The 13,312-nt window shown below is 46.5% G+C and overlaps 3 protein-coding genes across 3 annotated transcripts; all 3 read left to right on the top strand.

The window, feature by feature from the left end:
- Positions 1-4,768, top strand: LOC112882436. Its single transcript, XM_025947507.1, has 9 exons — positions 1-386; positions 1,544-1,744; positions 1,871-1,973; positions 2,061-2,140; positions 2,228-2,305; positions 2,835-2,926; positions 3,373-3,484; positions 3,630-3,755; positions 4,278-4,768. The coding sequence occupies exons 1-9, from the start codon at positions 123-125 to the stop codon at positions 4,407-4,409; spliced, it is 1,188 nt and encodes a 395-aa protein (XP_025803292.1). The 5' UTR covers positions 1-122; the 3' UTR covers positions 4,410-4,768.
- Positions 4,769-5,020: 252 nt separating this feature from the next.
- On the top strand, positions 5,021-7,796 carry LOC112882448 (protein At-4/1). Its single transcript, XM_025947515.1, has 8 exons — positions 5,021-5,230; positions 5,741-5,846; positions 6,020-6,075; positions 6,497-6,574; positions 6,651-6,724; positions 6,856-6,989; positions 7,086-7,181; positions 7,432-7,796. The coding sequence occupies exons 1-8, from the start codon at positions 5,165-5,167 to the stop codon at positions 7,572-7,574; spliced, it is 753 nt and encodes a 250-aa protein (XP_025803300.1). The 5' UTR covers positions 5,021-5,164; the 3' UTR covers positions 7,575-7,796.
- Positions 7,797-12,820: 5,024 nt separating this feature from the next.
- On the top strand, positions 12,821-13,303 carry LOC112884293 (vasodilator-stimulated phosphoprotein-like). Its single transcript, XM_025949675.1, has one exon. The coding sequence runs from the start codon at positions 12,821-12,823 to the stop codon at positions 13,301-13,303; it is 483 nt and encodes a 160-aa protein (XP_025805460.1).
- Positions 13,304-13,312: the final 9 nt, after the last annotated feature.

Below are 13,312 nucleotides of genomic sequence, written 5' to 3' on the forward strand. Positions count from 1 at the left end.
TTCATCCGGCAAGCCCAGTCCGAGCCGTTGGATCTCCATCACACAGTCACGGATGGCATAGATGGATACCATTCAAGCCCCTCGCTCTCAGTTCACTGTCGCCGCCTTTCCCTACCTCTTTTATGGAAGCTCTCGTCGCGCGCTCCTCCGTGCTCTCGCCGCCGGCGGTCGCCGGAGACGCGTCTCCCTCCCCATCGCGTCCCCGGGTGTCCGCCGCACTTCCCGGGCCCCGCAGGAGCCCTTCCACCCTCGCCATCTGCACGCGCTGGACGCGTGCTTCTCACCGCCGCGGCGGCGGCCGCCTGCTCGCTGGGTCAGGGGAAGGCGGGTCCCCAGACCCCGCCGGTGGTGCGGTTGGCAAGGAGGAATACTCTCCCTTGCTCGAGGTACTCGCTGATGCGCTGTTGGGAAATTAACCTGTGCGATTTTGTGCGTGAGGAATCGTACTTCAGTTGTTTGGATCGCTGCTCTAAACTCGATGGTGTCTGTAACAGTTTAATCGCTTTAATATTCTATTAAGCGAAACAGTCCAAACTATTTTTTAAATAAATCATATATTAGCAATTGAAGGACCAAATGTTTGTTAAGTTTGACAGCACTTCAGATTATAACCAATGGGACAACTAATTTTTGAAACGTAATTGGACAACTAATAGTCTGTGAGGAATTTGCAAGCAGTACCAGTTGCTGATACATGACTAATTTGGCAAAATCTTTCACTCTAATAATGAAATTAGGTGCAAGCGTTTTCTTTTGAGGTAATATGGTATCACCTTGTATTCCTGCTCACTACTTTTGTAGCTTTTGCCAAACACTGAATATTGTTTGTCAAATTTTCTAAAGCAAATTTGTCCGCTGCATAATATTGCATGGCATTCACTTCGATGAAACAAAAATTTAAGCTTGCATACGCCACTATTGGGTTGGGAGTTTTGTGCTACAGGCCTTGTGTGTTGTGTCACTTTATATGTGCATATTTGGCTTTTATATTTTTGTAAAAAGAATTCCTGATGGGCTGATTCTGGATGGCGGATTGATCTCTCTCTAGATGTCTTTGTAAATGCTGAAAGTGATAATCTATAGGACATTTTGCGTCCTTTGTAAGTTCTTGCCTTCTTACTTTTCATAATGTTCACTTTTCCTTAAACCTTCTCTCCTACACCTGGTGGTTTTTTTCCATTCTCCATGTTGAAGTATTTTAGCTTTCTGGTGAAACCTCAAAAAATACTACGACTGTAAACACATACTGTTTTTATTTTTTTATGCCTAAAAAGTATACGCATATAAGAGACACAACAATGTGACAGTAATTACAATCAACTACAATGAAGCTTATGCTAGGACAATGAACTATGGCAATGCTCACCCGCTCACTGATAAATCTCCATGTTTTGTTTAATCTTTCTTCGGGGAAATGTTTTCTTTTATAGTCTCTTACCCTTTGGGAACCAGTGGCGTATATGGTTAGTTGTTACTGCTTTGTATCATTTTCAAATTTTTATGAGCTTGATAATTGTTCTCTTTCTCTTTGTAATATTGAAAGAACAATGTAACTCTACGTGAAAGCCATGATATGGATACCACTAAACATGATGAGGTTGGCATTTCTGGACATGGTGGGAGTAACACTGGTGGCTCAAGGACTGGCCTATTCAGAACACCTATTTCAGGCGGTGTGCACAGTGCAACTGCAGTTCATGATTTACCACCGCCAGCTTTGGCCGTTCGGAATCTCATGGAACAGGTATGTTTACTCCATTTTTTCTACAAAAAGAAGCCGTCTATCAGTAGCTAGCAGTCACTAAAACTTAAATATGGATATGGAAATGAACTCTAAATGACTATATTCATGTTTCTTTTCAAACACCAGGCAAGGTTTGCTCAGCTGTGCACTGTCATGTCTCGGATGCATCATCGTCGTGCAGGATACCCATTTGGTTCCCTAGTGGATTTTGCACCTGACCCATTAGGCCGTAAGTAATTTCAATATCTTATGTTGTACCCACCAAGTCTCTAGATTCTTATACTTACTTAAAAAGGATTGCAATTTTGTCATGCAGATCCAATCTTCTCATTATCCCCGCTAGCCATCCACACAAGAAATTTGTTGGCAGACCCAAGATGCAGCCTTGTTGTGCAGGTAAATTTGACATTCGACTGTACTATATAATCAGCTCTTGAAATGTATTTGATGATTTTGTGCTAAAATCTTCTGAACCTTCGTTAGATTACTGGATCGAGTGGACTATCAAATACACGAGTAACTATCTTCGGTGATGTCATTCCGTTGCCTGCTGAACAACAGGTTTGTAATAAATTGCTACTGATATTATCTATTTTCCTTAATACCACCTCCTGTGAGTCATCCAATTCAGTAATTTTTGTGTTTGATATTTACACTTAGGAAGCTATTTCTGGAGATGTGTGCTGTATTGCTATTATTTTGTTTGTATGTGACCTATGAGCCACGGAAAGCTCCCTACTGGGTTCAGCACCTTAACCCAATGCTTATGCATGGGAGTGAATAAAATAAACTCAAAAGCAAGGCACATACTGAACCTGCCTTCTGCTTGATACACTTTGAAGTTAAAGTTGCAGTTATTTTCTTCATACTTTTGTTCACCAATTCTCAGTGCCAGTCAATGGCAGCAACCCTAACTGAAAAGCTGCCAAAATAAAATGGGGGGAAGATTCTTTAACTTGACTTTAACATATGGGAGTTGGGGTTTATTTCCAATGAGGTAGGTTATATGACATATTATGCTTCTGCCTTTGGTACTTCTCCCTTCTGATTTTTGGCAAATTCTTGAATTGAAATAATAAATCTGTATCAGGACTGGGCTCATCAGCAGTATGTTTCAAAGCACCAGCAGTGGGCATCTCAACAGTGGGGTAACTTTTACTACTACAGAATGGAGACGATAAGGTAGTTCCTGAACTTGCATCAATAAGAACTATTTTCGTAACATTCCGTTCGGTGTTCTTTGATATTTCAGGGGCATTGCTGTTTCTATGTAAGATGCATTTTATTCTTGCTTGTCTGGTCGTGACAACTGCAATATTCTCTAAAACAAAATACAAAAGGTTTGCACCAAATTAGTTTACTGTTTGAGTTCACTTACAAGTTACAAGGTGAAGCAGCTATAGTTGATCAGTTCACATGGTCAATACGTAAGTTTGTTTTCTCCCATTAAAGAAACTAATTAAGAGTACTCTTGCAACAATCAAGGGAAATGTAACTTATTTAGTTTGATATTACGTTGATTTCGGTATCAGTAGTGCACCCTCTCACGATTCATTGCTTCTGTGTTGCCCCTCTTTTCTTTGAGATTCCCTGATAACTCTAATGATTACATGTAAACTTTGTTCCAGCGACATATATTTCATTGGAGGTTTTGGTACTGTTGCTTGGATAGATGTGAAGGAATATGAGTCTCTGCAACCTGATAAGCTTTCAATGGATGGAGGGGAGCAAAATTTGAAGGTAAGCTAATGAGTGCATTCGCTCAGAGAACAGCGTTGAGGACTAAAACTCTTTTCCCTGAATTTGTTTTCGTCACTTGACCCAAGGCACTATAGTTGAAAGTGATTTCGCTGCTCCATCTAACGATATTCTGCTCTTTGAATAGGAAATCAATTCAATGTTCTCAAAGCCTCTGAAAGAACTCTTATCAACTGAAGGAGAGGTAGATGATGTAGCTGTTATATCAATGGATAGCAAAGGTATCGATATCCGTGTCCGACAAGGTGCACAGGTACAACCTTTAGCTTATCTTTACATTACAGATGTTGCGTTTCATGCTATGCAATAATGAGCAGAAATGTCCATTATATTCAGGTGCACTAGGTTTGCATCTCTGGGTAATGAAAATTTGTGTTACCATACGTGGCCTTGAGGTGGTTATGAAGAGTGTAGGTACAGTCAGATAGACTGTTAATATTTTATTTGCATGATGAAATCACAATTTGTGTCTGTTTCACTTTTTTCCCCATTTTATCTGTCTCCAGAGTGGACATAACCGCAAGGTAGAATTTGTTGTTAAACAAGAAAGGATATTTAAAAAACTTTGTCGAAGTTAGTTCATCACATTATTCGAATAAGAACTATGGCATGCCAATTGTCAAATGTGAGCACTAGCTCAATACCTATTATGTTCGTCCCGATCCTCACATTTCATTGTATGCAGTTTTGCTTTGATATTGCCATGATTATTGTTGTTTCTTGTTGGGTGGTGCAATGCAAGAAAGTGATAGCTTTTGTTGCATGGGTTTTGCAGTTCAACATCCAGAGGATAGCATTTGAGGTGAATCGCAGCGTAGAAACACTGGACGAAGCCAAGGAAGCGCTTAGGAGGATCATCAGCAAGTCTAGGTGGCACACAAAGAGTTCCATTTTGAGATGCGCTTGAAGCTGAAGCTGGATGTTCTGCAAAAAGTTTTGTACAGTGCGGTTGTTTTAGTCTTTGTGATTTGCCAGAGTTGTCATAAATAAATTGCATTTCAGTGTTTTTAAGGGCCTAAAACTCAATCGCCGTGAGCCCCTTGTGTGTTGAATAAGCTGGTGATTCGAAATATGTTTTGTGTCCCAGTAAAATTCGAAGCATGTTACTGCTACTCTGCTAGAGTGCTAGTGCTGTGTTGAGGACTTGAGGTCGCTCTTACAGGATGTTTAACAGTTGAGCTCTTACAGGATGTTCAACCCTTGAACTTACACAGTAACTGTCAAGTACAGTAGTTACCCTTGAGTTGGAAGGAAAGGGTTCAGGAACATGAATGCTGTGTACATTCAGAGCACAGTTTGCGTTGACAGGTTTCGGTCCTTCCGTGGCGTGTCTTCTCTGATGAGTTGCAAACTTACTTATGCATCAACAGATGAACATTTGTGAAGAAGGATACAGTTAATCCGAGTGGCATGTCAGATACTCAGACGAAGCTGCAACATTTTTTCGTAACACCCCAAAATCGCCAGCTGGCGACACGTGGGAGTCCTGATCCCTTTTGCAAAAGAGACCCCACGGTTCCTTCGTATCGCGTTCCGCCCCACACCTCTCTTTCCTTCCTCGCCCCACCGCCACGCTTCGCGCGGCGCCGACGCATCCGGGCAGCCGGCGCCACCACCGAGCAACGGTGCGGCGGAGCCGAGCAGCCGCGAGGGGGCGGGCCGATGGAGGCGCCGGCGGGGGACGAGGAGCTGGAATCGCTGCTCCGGAACTTCCATCGCGTCTCCCAGGTACTGGCAGCAGCCGCGCGCGCGGCACGCCCCACGTACTGCTCAGTTCCGCCACATTCGCCTCGCCGCGAATCGTGTTCGCGCTTCACCCGCGCCCCGTTTCGGAATAGGTTTTGAGTTTTGCTTTGAGGCCTGGGAGTTGTAGTGATCGTTCGCTGAACCTTGCAGCCTATGCTGAGGTAGCTGACAAGTGCGCACCTGTTGTTTGATGAAATGCCCGTGCGGTTGCAAGTGGGGAACGGGCGTCTCCAGTTACATTGGCATTTTTGACAGGATTCCTTGCACAGCGTGGCGCTTGTAGCAGGCTAGCAGCTGCCTGCTGTTTCGATGTTGTAATGGCACAATGCTGTGTGGCTGGCATATAGTATGCCGAAGAATTGTCCATTTTTTTTAATAAATGGCTATATGTAGGATATTACGTTGCCTAACGAGGATTCCTTGTGTCATGGCATTTTCTGTTCTTAATTCTTATTGATCATGTGTTGTCCTTCGGTTCTTTATTCTGAACAGGGGTACAAAGATGCACTTATGGAGGTCCAAGCTTCAAGAGTAAACTGCAGTGCTGAGTCCAAGAAGCGTGAAGCCCTTGAATCCCATATTACAGATCTGAAGAGAGGTATAACTGAAACTTCTGTGATCTGTACAAGTTCAAATTAAATTTCCTGTTCTTAAGACACTGTAAATTATGTAATAGCTAATCATTCACTTCCCTTCCTGAGGGTCGAAAGAAATGAGCATTTGTTTTTCCAAAGAAAGAAAAAGAAATGATCAATTGTTCATGTTATGCAGATAATGAGCGATTAAGAAGACTGTACACAGAAACTCTGTTCAAGTTCACCAACCAGGTAGATTGCTAGTTACTATATGCAATTATAAGGTGGTCAAAATGTAGTACTTAGATGATGTCACAACTAATTAATTAGCATATTCCAATGCTAATACTTTACATAGATTGGAACGCAGGGATCTTCGTTCCATGAAAACAGTGTTAACATGTGCTTATTACTTGTTGATGGCCTAATGCATCTGTACCTTGGTCTTGATTTTATTGTTTCTTTTTTTCTGAAAATGTGAAACCAGTTCAAGCACATGTGCTATCTTGGCACAATGTGTCTCAACATCTGTTCAAGGACATTGTGACGCCAGAAGATAATGTCAGGCTGTATCATAAAGTTTTATGATATGATATGTGCTTTGGTTGGTGTGCAGAGCCTATCATTGTTAGTAAAACCTTGGATTATTTCTGATATGCTTGCTGTTATTCAGGTGAAATTTCATGCAGAAGCTCAAAGCCTGAAGGAAGAACTGGAAACGACAAATAGTAAATTGCTATCAATGGAAGAGGTAACCAAGTGCCTCCTAACACCTAAGCTTGCAGGTAATCCATAGTATTAATCTAACAGGTGTCAATTTAATGCAGGAGCATAAGAGGGAAGTTGAGCAACTTAGGCACAACAATGAAATGAACAGCAATGTCCTGGAGAATGAGCTAAGGTAAGAAACTATCTTTGAGGGTGGACACATATGGCTGCTGTGGCAGTCATGATATTCAGATGATTTTTTAACTGCTGATTGCCTTGTGAAAACTGAATGAACTACCGAGTACTGACTGTCGCTACAATCAGCCATGCCCTTGTTCAGCAAGCAACAGATGAAGCTGCGACGAAGCAACTGAAGTTGGAGCTGGGTGCTCATAAAGCTCATATCAACATGTTAAGTAGCAGGTTGGAGCAGGTTACTGCCGATGTGCATTCGCAGTGTAAGGTTCACGCATGTTTAAGAGTTGCATTGCTTTTTTTTCTGGAACATTGTCTCCATCTCACCTGATGGAAACCCTCCGTGGTTCCTTGTACAGATAAAAATGAGATCCAGGATTTGAGGGATGTGATTGCTGTTGAACAGGAGGAGAAGAAGGACATGCAAAGGAAGCTTCAGAATGCGGAAAACGAGTGTAAGTTCAAGCTGAGTTGGTCAGCTGAAAAAGACAAAAGGAGGAGAAAAGCTTTTGCAAACTGCACAGGCATCAAGCTAAACCAATTTTAACAGGAAAACACGATTCGTACCGCCAACATGCTTATATAAACTAGTGTTCCGTGGCTATGCCTTTCAGTTTTGAGCAGGGGAACATGAATTTCGAACCCTTTGTTTGATCCCATCAGTCCATGATTGCCTCTTGACGGCTTCGTTCTCTCATGCCGCAGTGAGGGTCATGAGGATGAAGCAGGCCGAGCAGCAGCGGGACTCCGTCTCGGTCCAGCACGTGGAGACGCTGAAGCAGAAGGTGATGAAGCTGCGGAAGGAGAACGAGTCCCTCAAGAGGAGGCTGGCGAGCTCTGAAGCCTGAACTGCCGCTCATTCCCCCATGTACATTTCTCGATTCTCATACTACAAGTATTAGGCGATCAGACACTGAGATACGCTCAGGTGCACGACCAGGACAGAAACGCGAGCACCATGCAATTGTTCTCCGTTTCCTTTTCCCGTTTTCGCATCCTGTGGATGTCCAACCGCTGCGTCGACGGTTCATAACCCATGTTTGCAATGCTCACAAATGAATGTTCTGCTCGCGTTTGCTTTGAAGGAGTAGAACTTCAGTGCCCTCGTCAGATCATGAAGCTGCACGTGGCACAGCACAGTAGCATGCGGTCGTTTCGCTGACTTTAGCCGATCAGGCTGTGCAGTCCCCTTCCTACGCAGCCACAACGTGACACTTGATGGCCGATACCAACCATTTGACATCGCAAATCCTTTTACTTGGCTGTCTGCCTACTGTCACCTTGCAGCGTGTCTTGGAAGAGATGAATCAAGGCAGTGTACTAAAACGAGTTTTTTTTAAAAAAGGGTTAAAAAGAAATTTAAATTCAAAAAAAGGTGCCGGTTTGGGAAATTTCGAAAAATGGGCACCTCCCGCCCAATGAAAGGGCGGGATGACGCATCCCGCCCATCCAATGGGCGGGGGGTCGGCAGGGGGAGGAAAACCTCTTCGCAGGGGCCTCTTTGCGAAAAGTCAGGCGACATCCCGCCCCTCCAACGGGCGGGGTGTCCTCCGAGGGGCCTCCCGCCCGTTGGGAGGGCGGGACGTGGGCCTCCCGCCCGTTGGTTGGGCGGGACGTTCTGGTGAGGGGCATCCCGCCCCCCCCAACGGGCGGGAGGCCCAACCCGCCCATCCAACGGGCGGGATGTCCCCCCCCCCACTATTTAAGCCCCCACCCATCCCCTAATTCTCATAAAATTCATCAAAAATCAGAAAAAAGAAAAGGAGGAGAGGAGAGGAAGCGGCGAAGCCCTGTCCATACGTCGGTTTGGAGGTATTATAATCGTATAATTATTAATTATTTTTACGAATATTTGTTAGGGTAGTTATACGTAGAATTCAGTATTTTGAATAGTTTTTAGAAATATTTGTTAGGATAGGTCTATTTTAAATAGTTTTGAGTATTTTAATAGTTGGTAGATATATTTCTTAGGCTAGTTATATTTTAAATAGTTTTTATAATTGCAGTAGTTTTTAGATATATTTTTTAGGGTAGTTATATTTCGAATAGGTTTCGGTATTTTGAATAGCTTTTAGAAATATTTCTTAGGGTAGTTATATTTTGAATAGTTTTTATAATTGCAGTGATTTTTAGATATATTTTTTAGGGTAGTTATATTTCGAATAGGTTTCGGTATTTTGAATAGCTTTTAGAAATATTTCTTAGGGTAGTTATATTTTGAATAGTTTTTATAATTGCAGTAGTTTTTAGATATATTTCTTAGGGTAGTTATATTTTGAATAGTTTTTATAATTGCAGTAGTTTTTAGATATATTTCTTAGGGTAGTTATATTTTGAATAGTTTTTATAATTGCAGTAGTTTTTAGATATATTTTTTAGGGTAGTTATATTTCGAATAGGTTTCAGTATTTTGAATAGCTTTTACAAATATTTGTTAGGTTAGTTCTATTATAAATAGTTTATAGTATTTTCAATTGTTTGTAGGAATGTGTCTTACGGTACTTATATTTTTCATGCAGATATGGCGCAGACATCAGAGCTCCTTGACGCGCACATTGATGAACGGCACAGGTCGTACCTGGCTGCGGTGGAGGGGCAGGAGCTTCACGAGTTGCGCCCTCGTGTAGCAAAGGAGTTGTTGCACCTGGACGACCGCTGGCTTGACAGGTGATACTTTATATTTTTTTACGAAACTAATGTATAGCGTGTAAGATAATTGTAACCACAATGCAAAATATACAGGTTACGTGAGGCTGGTTTGCTGCCACTCGTACGTATGCTTCAGGCCGGCGACGGCCAAGACGGTGGTGCGAAGAAGCGGATGCAGCTGGACCGCTCTCTACTTGCAGCGTTGGCGGACAGGTGGCGTCCGGAGACGCACACGTTCCACTTGCCGTGCGGGGAGATGGCCCCCACGTTGCAGGACGTGTCGTACCTGCTCGGGCTTCCCATTGCGGGTGAAGCTGTTGGCCCGGTTGCCGTGCCACCTTTCTGGAGGGTGGAGCTGCAGGAGCGGTTTGGTCCAGCGAACCCGCCACTTATTGTGAACGTACCTGATTTGCCCGGCCCCGCCAAGAGTTGGGTAATACAATTTAGGGTAAGTCCAGTTATTTTTTATTTAATTTAATTGAATCATATGTGAGTACCTCTAACTTTTGAACAAATATATTACAGGCTCAGAATCTGCACCCTCTGGCTGGGCAGTACGAGGTGTCACGATACCTGGAGGCGTATCTGTTATGGTTGTTCGGCTGGACTCTTTTCTGCAACTCTACCGGCAATTACGTGGACAAGGTGCTCATGCAATACGCGCGCGCGATTGCGGATGCGGAGCCGGGCCAGGTACCTGGGTGGAGCTGGGGATCGGCAGTGCTTGCTGCGACGTACCGAGGTCTTTGCCAGGTCTGTTTGAAGACGGAGAGGACTGCCGTCATCACAGGCTGCCCACTTCTGCTGCAGCTATGGTCGTACGAGCGATTCGCCATAGCACGTCCCCTAATCAGCGAAGAGCCTTATCCACCCGAGATGTACGGGATGTGGGACGAGGATAGCCCCACGATGGGTTCGCTTTGGACCGATCGACGGGTAAGTTCTTTTAAGCTATTTAATTTACTGTTGTACGTTTCTGTATACGAGGAGTACCGATGCAGTTGTGTAATTTTTTCAGATGAGCTGGGCACATCGGCAGGTCCGAAAAGCATACCCTCAGTTCGTGTCCGAATTTGATCGGATGCGACCACAGGATGTCATCTGGACACCCGTACACCGCTGCGGCTATCCAGACACGTGCGCCGCATGGGTTGTCTTCCCTCTGCACGCGTGACGAGGAGTACTGGCTGACAAAGGCGAACCTAGTGTTCGATATTCTCGTCGAGCCGTACTGCGTCGAGCGTGTGATGAGACAGTTCGGGCGACGACAGCAGTTTCCTCTCGTACCTCGAGCGTTCCAGGCCGTGCCGCGCAACGTACACGAGTAAGTTTGTGATAACACGTTTTGTATGACTTATATATTCGTTATCATAAAGCAATGTTGAATTTCAAATGTTCGCAACAGATATTCGCGCAGGGGATATCATGCCAACGAGGTGAACTGGGTCGTCAAGATGCAGGAGTACGTGCAAGGGTGGCTTCACGCACGTGACGATGTGTGGGACGAATGGCACCCACACACGGACGCGTCATACGACGCATACCTCCGCTGGTACCTCCTTCGCACGCGTCCGTACGTCACTCGTTCACGTATTCATGACGCGGAGGATCAGCACCAGCCGACCATTTCTGACACGTATCCCTCGTACCGTGATGAGGACCACCGTGGCGCGGTACGTGTTTCGCAACTTGAATTATTAAATCTTTTTTCTAAAAGATCGATACCAATAGTAATCTGCATCCCATTACGTATGCAGATCGATCTGATCAACTTCGCGGAGGTCGAAGCTACATCTCAGATCACGTTGATTGAACGTGGAGTGCGTGTACCGGAGGCACAGTAAAAGGACAGCTTCCGTAAGATTCAAGACAGCTTGACGCGAGCGTTACGTGCACTGACGTGTCGCGGCAGAGACGACGTGGGGACCTCCAGTTCATCTCATGCGTCCGCCCACGTGTACACAGCTGGCCCGTCGACCTCTACAGCACCGCACGCAGCGTCCAGCGGTACTGCCGCTAGTTCAAGCTGTAAGTTCTTCATAATTGCCATTTCAATCACCTATGATTTACACGACTAATTTCATTTCTTTTTGTAGTCATGCACTCGACGGCAATGGGACCTCCTCCTGCAAGAATGGAGCCTCAGACGTTTGGCGCCTATGCTCCAGGAACGTCTCTCCCGTCAGGCTCGAGGCCAGCTGCACTGTACTCTTATGGCTATGCTCAGCATGCATGGTCGACGGGAGCTCCTGTATACGGTGGTCCATTCGGTGTGCCGGACTGAGACGACTGGGAGGGCGGCTCCGCCACTTGGTCAGAGCTGGTGGGCGGCGGCGCCGAGCCTGACATCATTGGTCCATCCCAGACATATGACGCTCCAGGTGCACAGTCCCAGGATGACCCCTTCACACCTGCACCTCCTCCGCCTCGTCCTCACCGTGCTCCAGATGCATTTACGTACTCGGAGGACCACATACGCCGACGGCCTAGGACTAGGGGCGGGAGGCCCAAGAGAGCGCGAGGTTCGGGACATGCGGAGTAGATACTCCTGATTTGGTGAACTTTTTATATTGGAACTGTTTTTGTATGATACTATTTTCTTTTTAATCGGTTGATCTATCGTACTGTCGTCATATTCGGATTCTACGTTGCAAAACGTTATAGTTTAACCATCTTCATACGAATTTTAGATACAGCAATCTTCTTCGTAAAATTGAATTAAAATTTTATATGTACACAAAAGAATATGGCGAATCAATATTGCATTTGAAAACAGTCTGAATTTCAAATAGATTGTAAATCATAAATTCCAAAGGAAAATAACAAAAAAAAAATGGCTCTAAACATCCCGCCCACTGGCCGGGCGGGATGCCTCCCGCCCTCTGGCCGGGAGGGATTCTCCCTCAGGGACCCCTTCGCGAATAAGAAAAGTTTTTTATTTGCGAAGGGGCCCTCGGGGGGCCTGGAAAAAGCCTTTTGAGCATCCCGCCCGCTGGTTGGCGGGATGTCCCCGGCCCCACGCCTCCCGCCCGATGATCGGGCGGGAGGCACCCATTTTTCAAATTTTTCTCAACTGCCACCCCTTTTTCGAATTTTAATTTTTTTAAACCCTTTTTTTAAAAAAAATTCTACTAAAACCTCCCATCGGGCTTTCGGGCCCGTTTCAGTTTTAGGCTCGTACGTCTTTCTCGGCCCGGCCCAAGACCTCTTACCCCGCGCGCCGTACGCACGAACTGCTCCCCTTCCTCTCCCGCCAGCTGGCAGCAACCGCCGCCTTCGCAGCGTGCGTGCTCGCCTGCCTGCCTGCCAGGAATGATCCCTGTGCTGCTCCTCTCCCGCTTCCACTCTTTGTCGTCTTGCTTCCTCCCTCCCTCTCTGTCCTCCGTCTCAACCGCCAAAACCCTAAACCCCGCTCCGTCCTCCCGTCGCCTCCCATCCCACCGCAATGGAGTACGCGCTCTGCTCCCCCGCCGGCTCGCCCGGCCCGTCGTCCCTACCCCCCGCGGCGGGCGGCACGCCGGAGGACGTGGCGCTGCTCCATCTCCCTCCGCCGCCACCTCTGGGATCATCGCGCCTCGCCGACCGCCTCGATGCCCTCGCGCCGCGGACGAGGAGGTGCTACAGGACGAGGAGGAGGAGCGCTAGCCCCGGAGCGGGTGGCCGGGCCCGTGCAACTCCGCCGCGGGAGCCGCAGGACGCGCCGCCGCTCCCTCTCCCTCCGCCTCCCCCGCTGGGATCGTCGCGCCCCGAGCTGGCCGTGGTCCAACTCGAGGGCGACGGCGCCCCGCCTGCCGCCGCTGCCGGGTACATGAGGAAGAGCGCCAGCCCCGGAGCGGGTGCGGGAGGAGGAGGCCAGCGCCGGCGGCGCCGGCGCTCCCCGACCCGGAGGTCGTCACCGTCGCCCAAGCGGTCGCGCCGCGGGAGGTGAGGCCTCGTC

Source organism: Panicum hallii, chromosome 1 (genome assembly GCF_002211085.1).
Source record: "Panicum hallii strain FIL2 chromosome 1, PHallii_v3.1, whole genome shotgun sequence".
Lineage (NCBI taxonomy): Eukaryota > Viridiplantae > Streptophyta > Magnoliopsida > Poales > Poaceae > Panicum > Panicum hallii.